Below are 20,016 nucleotides of genomic sequence, written 5' to 3' on the forward strand. Positions count from 1 at the left end.
ATCCCGCAAATCTGCTTGCGCTCTTGAAAATTTTGACATAAGAAAATGCATGACAAACCACAAGGCAATATGCAGTATCATAACCTCGTCATAGGAAAAATATGGTCATAGCTCAACTTGATATTTTGAAAGAATTTATATTTATGAACGAAATTTTAATTTTACGAAAGACTAAATTTGGCATGTATAATGTTTTGATAATGCCGCATGTCTGGTTTTAGTTTTGATTAATAAATTCCATATACTTATGTTCAATAAAATCATTATTATCTTATTGCCTGATTCATTTAGTTGAAGTGTTTATTGCTTACTATGCTATCTAGCTCATTATTCGATATTTTCTATTTTTACAGATTTTGGGAACTAAGATGGCATAGAGATTTGTTTGGAAAGAGTGATTAGAAGCAGAGTTCTAGTCATTTTATTTTAAATTTTTTTAAAAATATGATGTAAGACTATTCGTTATTCTTAGAATTTTGTGATAAATCAAGTTTGATTTTAGTTAATTAATTTTTGGACTTGTTTAATTGATTATTTATTCCACCATTTGCTTTATAATATTATGATGAGATGCTTTATATGCTTGTGGGGAAAGTTTTCGATGAGTATGCAGCAGCTGCTACGACCCTGGCTTGTAATTTTAGGTTACGAGTATGACACTAAGTGTTGCCCGGGTAACACTTGTCCAAAAAAATATAGATTCATATAGATTCCTGGGTAAGTTTCATGCCCCCCAAAGAACAAGCCTATAAGGATATCTTCCAAGCTTTCAAGCTTTAAGGCCCTAGGAGTTCTTGATTCTTCCACACTCCACGCATCCCAAAAGATAAAATAAAAATTTCCAAGCAAAATACCTCTGTTGGCCATGCTAATAAATAATAACAACAATCATCACATAAAGACTGACATAAGTCCAGCTAATCTTTTCAGTCTCTCCAACGTAATCCCATTACTCTCTCTTTTTTCCCAAATTAATATCATATTAATTGGTCATTTAAGTTTAAAAATAAAAGCAATTATGGAAGTCCAACCATTTTTCATACCATGATAGTATACAGGCATGGAGAAGGGCATTACCTCTTCCAAATCCATGTAGCTGGTCGCCCTCTTCATCTCTCAGTGCCATTCCTACCTCTTAAACTCTTTTCCCTATTGAAATCCAATGACTAACAAACTTAGTGATGAGATTACTATCCCAAGTTGATTAATTATCCCCTGTCTGACATTGTTCCAGAAAATCCTTTGCATCTCCCCAGCACACACTCAGCAATATTTCTCTTTTCCCAAATCAATATCATATTAATTGGTTATTTAGGTTCAAATTTGAAATCAAATATGGAAGTACAAACATCTTTCATGCATGTATGTAGTTGCCCTTTTCTTCTCTGAGTTCCCTCCTTGCATCCAAACTATTTCTTCTATTAAAGGCCAATGACTAACAAGCTCAATGATAAAACTAATATTGCAAGGTGCAAGTATCCCCAATCATTCCCACTTCTTTTCCCTTGAAATAAAGAAAAATCAAGTGAGGGAACACTTAGGGAACATATCATATACAAGTGCATATTCGCTGCTCATTTTTCTTTTTTCCTATTTCATTGCTTATTTCCTTACCTTTGGTCTGCTTTCTTTCTTCTCCTTATGTTATTCTTTTATTCTCCCATTCATTATTGGAAGAAATTTCTAGTATATCCATAGTTCTTCCCACCTCTTTTCCATTGGAACAAAAGAACCATGTATGGCATAATTTCAAGGTGTAAAGCTCATATTTTCTTTTTATGTTGCCTTTGTTTCTTTTTTACTTTCTTTGTTGCAACATTAATTCAGATGGTAGATATATTCCAGAGCATTTGGTTGTTCAGGGCTTTTTCAATTTTTTGTTCATATACACACACACCTATACATACATATACAAATATATATGTGCACGTGTGCATGACTATATATATATATATGTATATGTATATATATATATATATATATATATATATATATGTATATGTATATGTATATGTATATATATGTATATGTATATATGTGTATATGTGTATGTGTGTACATGTGTATATATGTATATGTGTATATATAGATATATGTGTGCGTGCGTGCGTGCGTGCGTGCGTATATATCATATATTTTTATTATTAGTTGCATTCAAATTTCATATTTGGGTTGTCTTGGTTAGGAAGATCAGGTTCAAGACAATGTTTGGCCAAACCTCCAGTACTTGGGTCAAGTTTGGTTTGACCTCACCTCTCTGCCAAGTCAACCCGCTCATGAACCTACTTATGCCTATGTCAGACCTAAACTTGTTTTAGTGAAGATCAAGCCAATCTTTAAACCTACATGCAATATAACTTTAGATAGAAGGTCGTTAAATCTCCATTACCAGCTTTAGAAACGAGAACTGAAGATCCATAAACAATAATAATAATGATGCTAGACCTGAAAAATGCTTGCTAACAAGTTAACAAAATGCCTAATTAAATGAAAAACCATACCACAGAGATTTATAAGGAACCAAAATATCATGTTTTTAAGTAATAGAATGGAAAGAGAACTTGGAACCTGTTTACATGAATTGCTGTATTCCTTTGCTGTTAATATGTTGATCACATTGTTAAACTCAAAACATTTACCGTGTTAAAATTTCAAAGTAGATAACTGGTAAGAAAAAGGTACACAATATGACGAATGATGTTATGAAAATAAAATTTCTACAAAGATAACTCTATAATCGTACATGTTCACCATTGAGCCAGTTCAGGGTAGGAAGCATCTCTGTCAACAAAATACCAAACCTCTCATTGGCAACTGCATTTCCCCTGACATCCAGTTGAGTTAAACGCAAGTCCTTAAACAATAGTATGGCTTCCCAATGGTCTCCAAACTTGATGTCACCATTCTGATATTGATCGACACTTAGTTTCACATCTAATGTGTGTGATAATGGAGACAAGCAGAGAAACCGTGTTGTGTCAATTGGGTGAGCACCAATCTCATTGAAGGAGACATCCAACACTCTAAGAGAATCAAGCAGTTTCAGGGGCTCCAGTGCAGTAAAGCTACTGACTTGATTGTTACTTAGGTTTAAGCAAACTAGAAGTTGCAAGGCCTCCAAACCTGTCAAAGAACCATGGAACAAATAAATTTAGTCGGAAGTTGAAATAAGGTTCCTGCCATTCATATAGACAAATCAGCATCCTCAAAATGTCAATCAACCAGATAATTAATAGGTTCATATATTAAATTGAAATCAACGTTGCCCAGATCATTTAGTCCCTGGGTATGCACACCCAACAAGTAGGGATGGGCATGAGTACAAAATTTGGGTACTGCCTGCAAGCAGAAATCTTAACTATCATAAGGTTCCTAGACTAAACAAGCATCCGCATCCAATACAAGTACCCAAGTTGTCTAACGAAACTAGCAGGTACAATATTGGGGAATGAGTGAACTGGCTTAGACTGTACATCAACTTCAAGATGCAAATATCAATATAGGTGGTTCAATATCATACACACCTGACCTCTACGAAACAGAAGGAAACCATGTGATGGTTAAAATATTATGTCTGAAGAAGAATGAACACAGCAATAATCATCTGAAGAAGAATGAACACAGCAATACATATTGATCATCACTGGAATTATTGCATAATGCAATAACAGACTAACGATTCACACTTTAGGTGCAATATCGAGTATCTAAGAAATTTAATGACAGGCACAAGAATAATTACAGTATCACAACCTTTGTGGAAATTAAAAAAATTTTGTTTTGTCTAACATGGGCATAAACAGAAGCATCAATGTTGCATTAAGACATGAAGATTCTGCTTTGAGAAGAAGAGGTGAAAAACAATAAAAAAAGATCTACTCTCAGCAAAGTCAGTGGAACCGTCCCAAACCGCTCGGTTCGGGGCGTTCCGAGCCGTACCGGCAGTGGACCGGGATAGTTTCGGCCAAAAAAACTGAGATGCCGTCGCTTGAGGAGAAAAGAGAAAGCGAGCGGAGAAGGGAGGGAGGCCGGCAGAGGGCCGACGCTGGTGCAGATGGTGGAGGTTGGAGCCAAACCCTTGTTTCGAACCCTACCGCTAAAAAATTTGCGATTTTTAAGTGAATGACAAATTATTTGCCGACTTCACTTAAATATTGCGAAACTAAAATTGCCGACTTCTCTAAAAAATTGCAAAATTTTTTAGCAGCCCTTCCCTCTCTCTCTCCCCCTTCCTCTCCTGCTTGCTTTTTCTCTTTTCTCTCTCCTACGGGCTCCTATGTTGGTACAGGCACGGCACAACGCAGGCCCGTACTGTCTCGTACCGCTAGACAACCAGTATGGTGCCCGATATCAGCATAGCAGACCCCGACTTTCAAGTGTAATAACGGTTTGGTCGAGCATGAACTTGAACCAAGTAAACCAACACCAAGGAACAACCACAAGCAAGGCTGAAAATGGATCGGATATTGGTATATCCATATTTGTATCCATATTTTTATATACATATACAGACATTAAATGGATATTAAGATTAGTATCCATATTTGTTGTAAATAAATATGGATATGGATCAAATAATAAGCATATTCATATTTATTTTAAATAGAAATCAAATTCAAGTCAGATATTAGTTATATCCATGTCTCTAACCAAATATCGATATAAGTCGGATATTACTTAAATGTAAATCAAATGTCGAGTGTAATTCAATAATGAAGTCAAAATAAATGATACAATCATAAAGGATGGGTACGAACTCCACTATCAAGATTGTAAGCAATGCACCTAAACTAGGTAATGGTTGCAATTTAATTGTTAAACTTGCATGGAGGCCGATTTGACCAAGGTTTTAATCACTAATCCAATCTAGTTTATCTTAAAAATATATTAAAAATTAAAACTATTTGAATAAAGTATACAATATAATGTAAAAGTTTTCTGTATTAAATACCATTATTATTTTTTAATTGCAGCATGAATAAAAAAGAATCATGAATTATCTATTTGTAAAAAACTTTTTTTAAAAATACACAAATACAAGAATATGCTGAAATTATTGATATTTTTAAATATTTTAAACAAAAGGTTTTCAAAATATTATAAAGAATAAAATGAAGTTATTCATTTTTTTTATTTTTTGTCAAAAGGAAGAGGATTGATTTTTTATGAAAATAATTAATTATTAAAATATGAAATAGCATAACATATTTGAAAAAACCATAATTTACGATGAACAAGTTTTAAGTACATATAATAAACCATAACCATGCACTAGAAGTCAATGCTATCATGGTGGTTGAGAAATAGGCAACAATCCATGAAGTCTTGGGTTTGATCACTTGTATAGGTGTATATAAAATAGTTTTTTCCCCTATTATAGGTGCTTGGGGACTTTCTAACCGGATATCTGAATCTAGATCCAAAAAAACCCTTAACATCTATATCTATGTCCCATACTTGGCAAAATTGTGAGTATATATTCGAATCCAATTTTTAATCTATTCAGATACAAGAATTTCTATCTGAATCCAATCCGAACTAGATTCAATTGGATAATATTTGACCTATTTTCAACCCTGACTATGATTATTCTAGATGCAAATTTTTACTTACTCTTTGCCTAACAAATAAGACAGACTATAGTCAAAAAAAGAGACAAAATTAAGCACTATAGTCTAACGAGAATTTGAAGATTTTTCTAATAGCCAGTCTGGTGAATTCTCACCATAGAGATGTAGATGGTGATTCATTTTAAAAGTGGAGATCACCAAGGTTAGTTGTGAAGTTACTGAAGTCTAGGATGGCAATTCGTTATCTGGTATGATAAAATTTGAGGGGCAGGTGTTAGACACAGTAATGCGATGATATAGCTAACATGGTAGTAATTGCACAACATATATACTTGTATCGGTCTTGAGCCCCTCAAACACAATACTAACACAATATATATGAGCATACAGTTTGCATGCATAAAGTATAACTACACGGAATAAGCATCTCTAAGAATATTTAAATATTGTCCGTAAAAATTCAATTCATCATAACATAAAATTAAAACCTGAGTTTTCTTTATCATGATCCCTCCAAAATGAATAAGTTGTAACTTGAATACACATAGTATATTAATGTGTTTATCCTTTTATGCTTCAAATTTGCCTAATCCCAACCACTCTGAACAATATTACTGATTCCAGTTGAATGTCAATCATTGACTCCTACCCACCCAAGCAGGCCCAAAATTTTATATTTTTTAATATTCTCCGAAGCAAGGTCCACCGTCTTGGTACCGGACTCTATACCAGTATCATTCTATTATAGTATCAGTATGCAGTACGATACGAGACAGTAAGGCGTACCGAATGTCGGTACGATACGAGACTACATACCAATTCGGTACTGATATGGTACGGTACATCCGGTACGATATGGTATCGACCAATATAGTGAACCTTGCTCCGAAGCACTCTGTATTATTGATGTTCTTTCAAGAAGTACCTATGAAGCATTTCCAAACTTTTAAAATTTTTTTACACCTCTGAAGAACTCTGCATCATTGATGTTCTTCTAAGGAGTAAACAATTCCAACGAGGGAAAACCCACCTATTCAGTTATTGCATTGTTATTATGGTTTCCAATAGACAATCTCCACCACACCACCAATAGAGGCACAACATTGCTAACAACTAAATAATCTCCAGCCTGCAGCCATTGAAGCCCATCTTTTTTTTTTAACACCATTAGTAGATACTTCTTCGACAAAACCCCCCATATTAGCAAAAGGGAGAGAAAGCTGGAGAAAGGAGGATGACAAATAGAATAGAGGGTGAAGAAGACGAGGACACACACTTAAACCAAGCATACTATGGCAACCTTGACCTCCCTCTGACCCATCACCTCATCTGACCTATTATAAATACATTTTGTTCTCAATCCCATGAATGAATTGATGTATGCCTCTCTCTAGAATTCATTTCCTATAACATCCAAGCCATGCAAAACCAATGTGATGAACTCTTCTAGGCAATCGGTTATAGTTATGCCATGCAGTATTTAACCAATTAAGGCAGTGTGAAGACAAGAATTGAGCTTGGCATTTAACTGCTATGAGTTATAGCCTCACACTTGCAAAACACGGAAAAAAAAAGAAAAAATATTCTCCTTCATGAGGTCAGAGTTTCAAATAACAATAAGTTAAAACCTCAGAAATGAACAATTCCAATGCCAAACCACCTCTCCTAGAAAGCAAATTCTCACACCACTGCAGGAAAATTGAATAGAGAAACAACCTTGCAGCCTACAAAATTCTTCCATCTCCTGAGACTGCATGATAGGATTAGTCAATGCCATAAAAGGTACACTTTACAACATGTTATTTTTATGCAAGCTCAGCAATTAAGATGCACTCACAATCACTCTTTTGACCCTTGATGAAAGATATCTTTCTGAAACTTCATGATTGCTAGCCCTATTGAAAAGGTAGTGCTTCCCATACTCGTTACTTAAAACCCCAAAATGTCTTGCCATGGATCCACACCTTCTTGATAATAAAAATTGATTATCCAAAATCTTGTAATTTTTTGGGGGTAACCATGACAACACCCTATTATGATCGTGCCCTTTGCATCAGTGGTGTGATAGATTTCCCATCCGTTATTTAGAATTTCTGAGGGTAAAGAGTGATTTATTTTGCCATAGCAACTTTCAAGACATATCATACTACCCTAGTTTTAGCACTAACACAGCATCATTCTCATATGTGAGATAGATCTATAACTTGTCCCCCCATTACATCATTCATTTCCCTGACTGTCAATATAAGAAACTAATCTTCAAATTTTGTGAAGTTTCTCACTCAACTGAACGTAGCGTCATATATTGCTACCACAAATATGCCATTGTGTTATCAAATTCAGAAAAAAAAAACCCAACAAAAACCATAATTCCATTTACAGAATTTTTGTTCACATCCCCAGGATTTATAAAGTACCAAAGATCTCAAGATGTCTAATATCAAAAATTTGGAGAGAGAGGCAACAAGCAAGCAAGGAAATATCTTTCCGTCAAACCTAGAGACTACCTCACTCAAAGGATCAAGGAATCGAATATATTGATTGTTATTCCTAGGAAGAGGTACTTCTCAAAGAATCTGTAGAAATGCATCCTTGTAGGTAGATGTGATCCATCATTTTCAGTTGCCATCCAATAAAACATAAGTCTTATACAGTGTTGCTAAAGGGACTTTGGTTCATCAAGAGGCACCCCTTTCTCAGTGCATGTGCCAAGGAGAGCTTTGGATCCAGAATTTGGCATTCTAATCTTCCACCATCCACCCCTCCAAAACAAGGAGAAAAAGAAGAAGATGCTAACCAAGGCACAAGAAAGCATTAAGTCCTGTTTCCAAAGACCAACATATGTACGCAAACATGGGCAACCAAGAGGTAGAGACTCTAGAGGAAAAAAATCTCGTAATAAGCCATATATGGATAAGGCTGCAAATGGGTCAATTGACCCATGGCCCAACCTGATCCATTTAGACCCGATCTGACCCATTTTTAGAGACTCGTAGGGCCAGATCAGGTTCTGAAATTGAATATGTTCAACATTTTGGGTCAGGTCTAGGTTTATTGAATTTTGACCCAACCCGATCCATGTGTTATTTGGGTTTATATCGGATCTCCTTATTTCTGACCTGACCTAACCTGTAATGACCCAAATCTAAATAATCCATTAACCTATAATATATAAAGGGGCCAACCCTGCCCGAGTCCCGGTTCTCCCATTCCACCGTTCATCTCTTCCCTTCCTTTAAAACCCTAGATCCATTCTCACCTTGTTCCCGTTTGTCCATCGACCTTCCCCCTCCTCTGTGTTGAACTCCTGAGGGACTTTCCTCAATCCTTAACGGTCCAGCAAAGTCCTCCAACCTTCAAGCAGCCAGCGAAGTCCTCTGAGTTTTTTTCTTCTCCTGTTCCGAGCAGCCGGTGAAGTCCTCTAGCATCCGAGCAGCTGGAGACCACAAGGCAAGACATTTATCGTACATGCTGCTATGCATAAAGCACTCTTACGATCTTACCTCTTAAGTAAATCTCATGTGCATTGGTTGACACAGACATCTGGCACGTTATGTACATGTAGTACATTGCTTTGCTATTAGGATCCCAAAATAAGTTTAGTGGATGTTTCTTACTGTTAATTGTCTAGCATATCTGGTAGGTTGTTTTTGATAGTTGGGGGTCTATAATATTGGACTCAGTTGTTTGGTTATATGTGTACTATGAAATGTCCTGTGTTTTATATATTTCTTATTGGTTCTACGGAGTATTTATATATACCATTCAAAGTTTTGGGTTAAGAAGCAAGGTGTATAATTGAATGTAAGTTGGAGGTTTTTTGCTTGGTATTATTCGAATTAGTTGACTATTTGGATGTTTCATTTTTCTTGTTTTCTTTTCTTTTCTTTGCTTTGTTTAGGTGACAGGATATCTTGGGGTTGTCAATTTTGGTGGAGTATCTTATGCACAAGCTAGAGCCTGGAGAAGAAGATAAGAGTACTCTGTCAGGCGAACATTAAGGTTGTGAGCCCAAGGAATGCTGATAAAGCCCAAGGTGAAGTGGGCAGCCTTTTGAAGCATGGGCAGGTGATCCTTGTGTCTGAAGGATGTAGCACAATTTGTGGCATCAAAATGTTTTATAGGCAGTGCCACATGATTTATGATGTCACAAGGGAATGGGGCAGCCTATAAAAAAAATTGACATAATTTGTCACATTTCTTATATGGCAGTGATTTTGGTGTTGTTAATTACTGGACTCTGGTGATTTCTACTAGTGTCATGCTCATCGTGGTCATCCAGTGAGAGTGACATTTTTTAAGAAAAATTCATTCTTGCTTTTTTTCTTGTGGTAAGATATGTATTAAGTTGAGGTTACTATCATTTTTGCTTCTAATTCTTAGTAACAATGCAATTGAAGAGAATGGATTCAATATCATGGCTTTCAAGATGATTTTGCGCAAGATTTGCTGTTTCGGTACCAGACTCCGTACCAGTACCATAATAATATAGTGTTGGTACGGTACGATATGGAGTTTTTTTGTATACCAAGTGTCGGTACGCCATCCATACTAGGTACCGGTACCGAACTGGTACAGTACGGTATGCCTCATACCATCCGGTTCGAGCCAGTACGGCATATCATAATTTTGTGCATCTATTTTCATTCACTTAAATGATCACAAGATCCCTTGTGTCCTGGCAATAGGCTTTATCATTTATATCTCTTTCTCTTGTTTTTGTAACCAAAGTGGTTGAGTTCACCTAACTTCTGTCCTAGAAAAAAAAGGAAATAATCAAAAGATCATATTACATTGGATGTAAAAGCAAGATTGTGATTGACAGAGATTTGGTATATCATAAAACAATTTGTACTTGGCTTCGCATCCAAAAAATGGGTTAGATGCATTGACTCGAACCAGATCCATACTCGAATTGGGTTGGGATCAGGTCATACATTGCCCAACCTAACCCGATCTTCTATTGGGCTGGGTCTAGGTCCAAGATCAAGAGCTGAACAAAGAACCAGGCCGGGTCAGGGTCAATCACGCCTGGATCTGACCCAACCTATTTGCAGCCCTACAAACGCATGAGATGGAAATTACACATATATGCATGCAACTACTAGGGTCCGCTCTATTGCAACAACCCATAAATGAAACTCTATAAGGCTTTCTTTTTAATCAATAGCAACAATGATCAAGATTCAAGACTCAGTTTGAACCAGTCATTTACCTTCACTTAAATCAAGATCTTCTTCAAAATTCTTATCTAGACATCAAACATAATGATCAACTTACAACATGCAAGTTGTTACCACATGGTTGTTAAGAGTCTTGGTTCCTACCACATGTTTGTTTTAATAAAGTCAAATCCATATTTCTAACACAGATTTTAACAATTGTCACGCATTTGATGCGGTGAAGAACATGTTAAAAGAAGAAAAGTGAATAAAACTGACCAAAATGAAAAATAAAGGAGGAATTTTCTAATGTGAACTTCTGTTCTACAATGCAACATGAAAAAGCATATCTAAAAAGAAAATAAATTTTTGGATTAGTTTATTAAAGAAAAAGAAAAGAGACAAATGCCAAACTTTTAATCTCCACCAAGTGCAAAAGTTTTAGCAAAACCATTTACTACCTTCACTCACGGCCAGCAACCGATGCATTAAGTATGAAGATTAGGAGAGACTAAGAGAGATGTGGTTTAGGGCTGCAAACAAGCTGAAATGTACATGAACAACTCAAGATTGGCTCAATAACAGGCTTATTCAAACTTGTTCGACTAAAATCAAGCAAAGATAGAACTTTGGTTAGAACTCAACTCTTAAACAATATTGAGCCTGAAGACTTTCGTAACAAAGTTAAATAGGAACTAGCCTCAGCTCGATAACAGATTCACTCAAGCTCGGTTCAGTTGACAACTAGCATTTAGTTGAACATCTTGTTATGCTCAGCTAAAGCTCAAATACCCTTTTCATATCATAAGATGAGCTCAAGCACCTTAAGTAACACTTAGCTCAGCTTATTTCCTTTGCATTTGTATTACAGGTATTTGACTCATCTTGAAAGTTAAACTTCAATATCATAAAGTTTTGCTTATATCAGGGTATACAATAGGGTTACCAATGAGTAGGGCCAGATTGAGCAGTTGGATGACCCAACCTGGAAAAAACCAAGCTCAGGCTAGACTATTTAGCCTGAAAGCACGAATTGGCCCATTTTTTAGGAAGCTTGGTTGACTATAGGCTGGGCCAGGAATGAGTCCCAGTTTGAGCCCCAACCTGGCATAAAAAATTACACTGAGTCAGGTTGGGCTTGTGCCTGGTCTACGTTGGGTTCAGGCTTAAGGTTTAAACTGTAGGCTTACTTCAGGCCTAGGCTCGATCCAGCCTGACCGAGCCTATTGGCACCCCTAGCATAGCTAGTGAAAATTTCAATATCAAACAGAAAGTACACTATAAAAGTGAAAAATTGGTATATAAAATGCACACCGGTGCTTCCCCATTGCAAGAAAGAATATACACCTACTAGAAAAAAGGAAGCAAAAATGGTTGAAAAGTTTTCATGGATCAAATGTTAAGAAACAAGGTCAGAGATGTCCAACCTGCAATTGATCGAAGGTTGTTGTGGCTTAGATCTAGCATTTGAACCCATAACAAACGCTCAGCAAAGCTGATCCGCGATAATGATAAACCACTTAGCTGTAAGCAGGCATGGTTATGGAAACTTGAGGAAGTCAATTTATTAAAATGCCAAGTATGTTTCATCAGAAACTCTTCATCCAAAGTCACCTGCAAAATCATTCAGATAAAAATATTCTAGAACAATTTGCATAGATCCGAAAGTAGCTTTAGCACATAAGTTAGCACAAAATATGAAGCTTTTCACGAGATAAACTAAAAAAGGTTTGCAAAATAAAACCTACAAGTTTATTCTTATACCAGCAAAAAGTTCAATAAATGCACAGTTATTTTGCAACATCATAGGTTGTCTACTTCCAATGCACCAGTAACCAATACTTCATGATGTAAGAATAACAACACAGATAAACTAAAGTAGTATCTGAATGAAAAGTTATTGAAACATTATTATTGCGAACAAGGTTCGTCGTCTTGGTACCGGACCCCATACCAGCACCATCCTATTATTGTATCGGTACGCCCGGTACAAGGGCCAAATCGGCCTACCGACATTCGGTACACCCATCATACCGCATACCAATTCAGTATCGGTACAGTATAGTTAGTACACACAGGTACCGACTGATACGGCAAACCATGATTGCAAAGTTTTGTTCACATGTTTAAAGTAGATGAGGTTAGGAAAGCAATTTTTTCTTTAAATTCAGATTCTCTAAATTTCCAAAACCAGAAAATACTTTTGGGAAATGCAAAGAGAAACAACAAAAAAAAGTGGTAATCATGATCAGCACAAAAAAAATATAACTCTTGGATGTCTCAAAAAGACTGAATTATCCATAGGGTCACACTTGCCATCAAGATAAATTTAATGATACTGCATAAATGCTTCACGTCATTTTTTGTTGCATTTCATATTTCAGGCTCAGATTCACAATTAAAATAAAAGATACCTTATCATGCTTGGCCTACAAGGCCATCCACAACAACTAGTTTCCTAATTATGACAATCATGATTGAAAGATGTTGTATAATTGTCAATTTGTTCATACCTTGAGATCCTACATATTCCTTGCATAATATTTTAGCGATCAATATTCGTATGTGATATAATCTCATACCAAAAAAATTGTGAACAATATTCTATTACATACTGAGTTACATCCCATAGTCTATGCCTGTGTGTGTGTCTGTGTCTATATATATCCATGACATCGCTGTTAAGAAACAATAAAATGCAAGCATAGGATGCGTATTGTGATTTCCCAACTACAGGTGATATTCCACTACTCATTTTATTGTATCATTTCATATACTGCATATATACATGTTTGTTGCTGCCTTGCTGGCACCTACATGGTTCTATCCAACCTATGACCATGAAGTGTACATAATTAGAAGTCTTCACTAGATTTCTTTTGTAGCCATAATGATTCTGTTCATCATTTATGCTTTCAATTCTTTTTTCTTTTTCCTTTTTACATAAACATGTAAAACATACATAACCACACAGACATACCTGAGACATTAGAACTAAGCTTCGCTCATCCTCATAGTATCTTTTATGAGTTGGATCCAACTTTATTAGCTCTTCATAGAGTTTTAGGACCTCTTCAGAATGAGTGCTCTTTCGCACGAGCAAAGCTCCATGTGACATCATTGCATCATGGGCAACCAAAAGCCGTGCTAATGTTAAGTTCACAAACTTACTGCAAGGAATAATGAATTTTAGATTAATGATACATAAACCATTAGCTAGAGAAATTGATGTTTTAGTTGAATTTCTTCAGCTACTTAATGAGATACAAATGATAGAAGTTGACTAACCAATTTTCCTCAGACAGTTCCTTAAAAAGGTTTATCTCATTAGATAAAGTCTCTAAACACCATTTCTTATCCTTCAAACCCTTTGCAACACTGTCCTCACTGATTTTCAATTGATCAAAAGAATTTATATAAGGAATTTCGGCAGGACAACAAACATCTTCATAGTTCCAGACAAAGAGCTCCTGAATGGATTCTCCATCAAATTGTTCTAGATTGTTATTATTCAATTTTATAGTATACTTGAACTGCAAAGGATATTTGTAGCAAGAACCATTTGATGACACTATACCCTCTGAGTGACCAAGGCTAATCTCAACCGAGCAAGCTTGCAAACTACTGGAATTTACATCAGGAATATTAAGATAAGTCACCCAACAATGAGCTTCTCTTGAAGTTGTTGTTGATAAAGGCTTCCAAATAAGATTCTCATTTGCACCAAACATGGAATTAATGGTCACAGTTGACGAACTCACACCTTTGACAGCTTGATTAAAGTAAAGAATGATGGGAAATGTTTGTTTATGAAAAAAATAGCACAAACTAAAGTTTGAGGTTGGAAACAGCTTGTAACCATCCATTTTCTCATTCGTGGATAAAACCAAATCTGACCCAGGAACCGGCCATGAAGATATCAGAAACAGTTCATCTGGACTAGCAGTTTGATCCAGAAGCCAGAGATGATAGAACCACCCACTTTGATCGCTTGGGTCTGTGAAAAGAGCCTGATGTACAAACTCATACTCCTCTGTTAGAATACCATCTTTCGAATCAAATCCCTGAGCTTTTTGCTTTAGCAACTGGGACAGAAGCACACTGCAGACATGTTAAGTCAGATACAACTGAAAAATTTGGTAGATCATATGTTATATATCAAGAAGTTACTGCTGATAATACTTTTGCAACCAAAACTTGATCGGAAACGACCAAAATAAGCACTGTAGTAGTGATATATTGTAAAGTATATATTCAGCATTGTCTCATCACCATGACAAAGAAGCCATATCCCATGTACTTAATGCTTTGCTAGTTCTCATGTGAAATGGTAAATTATGCACAACTATATATGTTATTTTTAGTTTATTCAACTGTGTTCAACTCTGTAACTTCATAGTTAAGGGAAGCATCATTAAGCAAGTAATTGCATGGAACCAAACTCTGCAGTTAACTTCTCCAGAAGACTCAAGGGTTTTTATCATGCAGAAGTAGAATGAATGTGACCAAAATTTTTTCTCACTAGGTAAGTCATAACTGCATTAACTTTAAACTTTTTTGAACTACAGAATTAGAAATGATATATACAATTACACTAACCGGTTGTGCACTTGCAATATGGCCATTTTCTTGAAATTTAACATTTAGGATATGGCATTTTCTTTTAAGATTTAATATTACTTCTTACATTTCTTCAGTTTGGCAGCCAGAACTTTAAACTGGAACCAATCCATTTTAGTCCAACAAGCATTGGAACCATAATTTTGAGTTGTTCAGAAGTTTAAGCTGACTTACACATTTAATTTATCACCCAATCTTCAACTGTTTTATCTTGTAGAGACAAGAACGCCACTATTGGATCAATAAGCACATCAGCAAGTCATCTTACACATTTCACTCAAAGAGCATAAACATCATATATTTACGTATACAATTGCTGAGTTGTAATAGCCATAGCCATTAAACTTCATAAATAAACAACATCAAAGAAGGTCTCCATGTTAACTCCAATTTCCATATCATAAAAATCAAGAGAAATGAATACCCCTTATACCTGCGATTGTGCCAAGCAGAATAGTTGCTGAAATTGGTGTTGATCATATCCATCGTGAACTTGATCTCCTCTTCTTCCGAAACATTCTTCAATTTCGCAACAAATCTAGAATCCCGAAACAAAAACGATAAAAAATCAGAGCATTCACAGTCAAATCAATACTAAACGACCAAGAAGTAGAGTCACCTGCGATAAGTCCATCCATGGAAATTCCGAGCATCGGCCTTCAGCAGCTGATCCAGCAGCCGGAACTCCCGCTCGAAGTCAACCGGCGCGAGCCCCCGGCTCAGCACCCATTTCCGATGGTACCAAGCCCCGTAAGACTTGGGATTCCGCCTCAATGCCATCTCTACCTTCAAAATTTTTCCATAAAAAAAAGCAACTTTCAGATCAATCGAGCAAATGGGCATTCAATTTTCTCCTCCAATGTTAAAAAGTATAAACACAAAAGAAATCAGAACGCACGACTCTGAGCTCATCTTCGACGGTGGATTTAACGATCTCAGGGTCGGTCACTTCATTCAGATTGTGTTGGAGGGCGAGCTTTCGGTAGTTCCAAGCGGTGTAGATTTCCGGGTTCATCTCCAAAAGCTTCGAGCTGACCGCCAAAGCCTCGCTGGTGTAGCTGTGGAACCCCCGAAATCGACATTTAGTAAAGAAACTATTCGATCGAGACTCGACAGAGAGAGGGAGAGGGGGAGGCGGAAGAGGAGTAGGGAGAGGGATTACATGCGGTGGTGGTGGTGGAGGAGGAGTTGGGCCTGGAGGTCGCGGAGCTTGGCGGCCTTGGCGGCGGAGGTGGCGGCGTCCTCCGGCTTGAGGGCTATGCGCGGCCGGCCGTGCATCGCTTTCTTCCTGCTGCTTCGTCGCCGGAGAAAATGGAGTCGAGTTGGATCCGATGAAAGATCTCGGTACTTGGGCTGGCGGATCCTTATAGGAGAAGGGTTGGATACCGAGCGTATATTGCACGTGTGATCTGGATCCGTGTAATATGAGGGGATTTCCAGTGTAATGTTATCAGAAGCAAAATATCCTACCCTGGCGATACCAACCGGAAAATTAAATATCTAGAGAAAATAAAATTAAATATATATAAAAATCGGAGAAATAACAAAAAAATATGAAAAAGCAATTCTTTGTAGATTTTAAAATAAGGCAAAGGTTGGATAACAATAACAAAAGCATTATCCTACAATATTTTATAGAATTTTTTACATGAATATCCTTCTAAATATTCAAATTTACGTGTATATCCTCTTAAAATTGATATTTGTACCTATATCCTTATAAAACACTGTTATTATACAAATGCCCTAACCTAACGGTTGTCCAAACACCGTTAATATATATATATATATATATATATATGAATTATAATTTAAATAAAATTTTGCAATGACGATTTTATCCTCACTTTCTTTCCCCGTGGATCAGGATCGCGATCCCGCGGGTGATTGTGTTCGCGATCCCGGCAAGAAGCTTTGATCCCGATCCGCGGGCGATCGTGTTCGCGATCCCGGCGAAGAAGCTTCTCCAAAAGCAAGGCATGAGCTCAAGGGCTTCCCCGCCCGTCGCTATGGAACTGAGGTCATGAGGATTTTGTCCTCTTGTCTGTGCGTCGGTGAACGTAGCAAAGGTAGTAAATCCCCCGCCGTGTTTGGGAGACCCGAGATTCGTTTGAGGTTTCGGACAAAAACGAGACCATAAAGATTTGCCTCCCTCAAAAAAATATAGATTTGCCCTCCACTTTCAGGTATCTTGGGTTCTGTTGCTCCGTTTTGATCTCCTTTCTTCTTTTTTCCCCATTTTGGTGGAAGGTTTTGATCTTAATTTGATGGCAATCAGGTGGTGTTCGATAAGAAAAACTTGATGCAATTTGTTTGGTTTTCTTTAAAGCAATGATCCTCCCTTTTTTTACCATCAATGAATCCATATTTTTTGTTTTCTTTGGCAAGTAGTATATTTAGCCACAAAATGATATTTGGATGTTGTTTGATTAAAACAGATTGGTTTTCTTTGTGTTTATCTGAGGAGAAAGTAACGTGAGATAATGGGGATGAATTACTTATGAGCAAAGAAGTCTTGGAGACGGATTGCTTGGATGCTAGTCGAGGGCGGATCACGGGCAATCCCACGGAATCGCGAGCGATCACGATCGCGATCAATCTCCTTTCTTTGTCCCTGTTTCTCCCTATTTCTTTCTTCCTGTTTCTCCCTATTTCTTTCTCCCTGTTTCTTCTTATTTCTCCCTACTTGTTTCTCCCTGTTTCTCCCTGTTTCTTTCTCCTTGTTTCCCGCTGTTTCCATAATATTTAAAGGAGCTTTTCTGTTTGGGATTGAAGAATACCGGTTGATGTCTGAGAAAGTGAAGCTGTTGTCTCTAAACGCCATGGTTTCTGAATGTTAATTTCTAAAATTCTTTTCTCCTGCTAGGCCCTTGATACCAACAAAAGAGCAGTGCAATTGGAGAGGGTGAAAGAGCAACGAGTGTTCATGCATCTTAAAAAATGTTTAAGATCCGCGGGGAATGAAAGTGAGGATAAAATCGTCATTACAAAATTTTATTTAAATTTTAATTCATATAAATATAATTTTTTTTAACTATGTTAGGATAACTGTTAGATTAGGGCATTTGTATAATAACAGTATTTTATAAGGGTATAGGTACAAATATCAATTTTAAGAGGGTATACACGTAAATTTGAATATTTAGAAGGATATCCATGCAAAAAAATCCTATTTTATATAAGTTCTCAAATGTAAATTTGAAATTGATATATAACTTGGTATTATATTCAAATCATTTACTCTTGTAAATTTTATATTAAAAAAAGTATGATAATATTGTTAAAAAGGAAGCAATAATGATCATGTAAGCATTACGAAGCCTTAATTTATGGAGAACCATATATGCTTTCTTTGAATTATAAGACTGGTCATGTTAGGGCTAAAAATGGATCTAAATTCAATATATCCATATCTGTATCTATTCTTATTTGATGAACATATACATAGATATAGGTATTAGTTGGATGCTAATGTTTATATCTATATCTTCTTTGAACAGACATGATGCTGATCAGATAGACAATTTAGATTTAAACACAGATACAAATTGGATAGTTAAACTTAATGAGCCACTAAATCAAAGATTTCGGTATATGTATTTACACCACATCTAGACATCCAAGGATCGCGGCACACATGACCGACCATCCAAAAGTAGAATAAGAAGGGACTCCCAAGCGTGAGATCAAGACCCAATGTTAGCATGATTGTCTAGATGACCGATAAAAGCAACAAAAAAAAAATGAAATGGGTGTGTATAATATGAAGCTCGTCAAATCAGTCTCAATGATACTTCAAAAATAGAATCGTGCTGCAAGACAATTAAGGAGAGATAACCAACATCATGAAGAGGCAGATCAAAGAAAATCTTATGATAAGTGAAGGCCAATAGCATATGAGTATCGGTCTAACAGATGGTGCCAAGTAGCCATCCTAATGGTCATGTAGTGGTGGAAAGTTAACTAGCATCAGTTACCAGAACCACCAGAAGTGGAGGCCAGATATGAAACCGTTAGAGGGTGGTTATCGTAATTCTTAACAATGCTGAGTTTATCAAGTAATTCAAAGTAAGTTGTTCTACTCAGGTCAGAGCATTCTAAATTAGCTACTTTGGATAGGATATCTGCCTTCATATTCTCTTCCTAAGGTATTTGCTGAATTTTTAATTTATCAAAGATAGAGGAGATCTCCTTTACTTTCTGCACATACTTCACTATTGTAGGATCTCGAGCTTCATACTCTCTTTGAACTTGATTAATGACTAGTTGGAAAATGTTGTAGGTCCTGAATTGGGTTACTTGGACAACTTGGGTAATCTTAATCCAATAATCACTGCATCATACTCTGTGTTGAGTGATTGTTGTTCTCTTATTTGATTTTGATGACCCCAAAACACTTGAGTATATTTCATATTATACTAATAAATTCAAATGAGTGTTTCAGAAAAATATTGCTGAATGTGCTAAAATGACTTAAAAAATTGGTTCAAGGATTTTAAACTCAACCTTTACTATGTTTGGAATTATTTATCGTCGCCCTATACTCGAGTCAACTCCGAAGATTCTCAAGTCGACTCTAGCACAAAGACTGCTAACTGGCACGCCCTCGAGCAGACTCCCAGTTTGGGCGAGTCGACTTCTGATGGATTGGCAGAAAGCAGGAT

At 36.4% G+C, this 20,016-nt stretch overlaps 1 protein-coding gene across 1 annotated transcript; it reads right to left on the bottom strand.

Moving 5' to 3' along the window:
• Positions 1-2,518: 2,518 nt before the first annotated feature.
• On the bottom strand, positions 2,519-16,743 carry LOC103696351 (geranylgeranyl transferase type-2 subunit alpha 1). Its single transcript, XM_008777946.3, has 8 exons — positions 16,515-16,743; positions 16,251-16,410; positions 15,972-16,138; positions 15,786-15,890; positions 14,021-14,833; positions 13,713-13,902; positions 12,160-12,346; positions 2,519-3,123 (listed from the first exon to the last, which is right to left on the bottom strand). The coding sequence occupies exons 1-8, from the start codon at positions 16,628-16,630 to the stop codon at positions 2,732-2,734; spliced, it is 2,130 nt and encodes a 709-aa protein (XP_008776168.2). The 5' UTR covers positions 16,631-16,743; the 3' UTR covers positions 2,519-2,731.
• Between the last annotated feature and the right edge of the window lie 3,273 nt (positions 16,744-20,016).

The sequence above is a fragment of the Phoenix dactylifera genome, chromosome 12, assembly GCF_009389715.1.
Source record: "Phoenix dactylifera cultivar Barhee BC4 chromosome 12, palm_55x_up_171113_PBpolish2nd_filt_p, whole genome shotgun sequence".
NCBI lineage: Eukaryota > Viridiplantae > Streptophyta > Magnoliopsida > Arecales > Arecaceae > Phoenix > Phoenix dactylifera.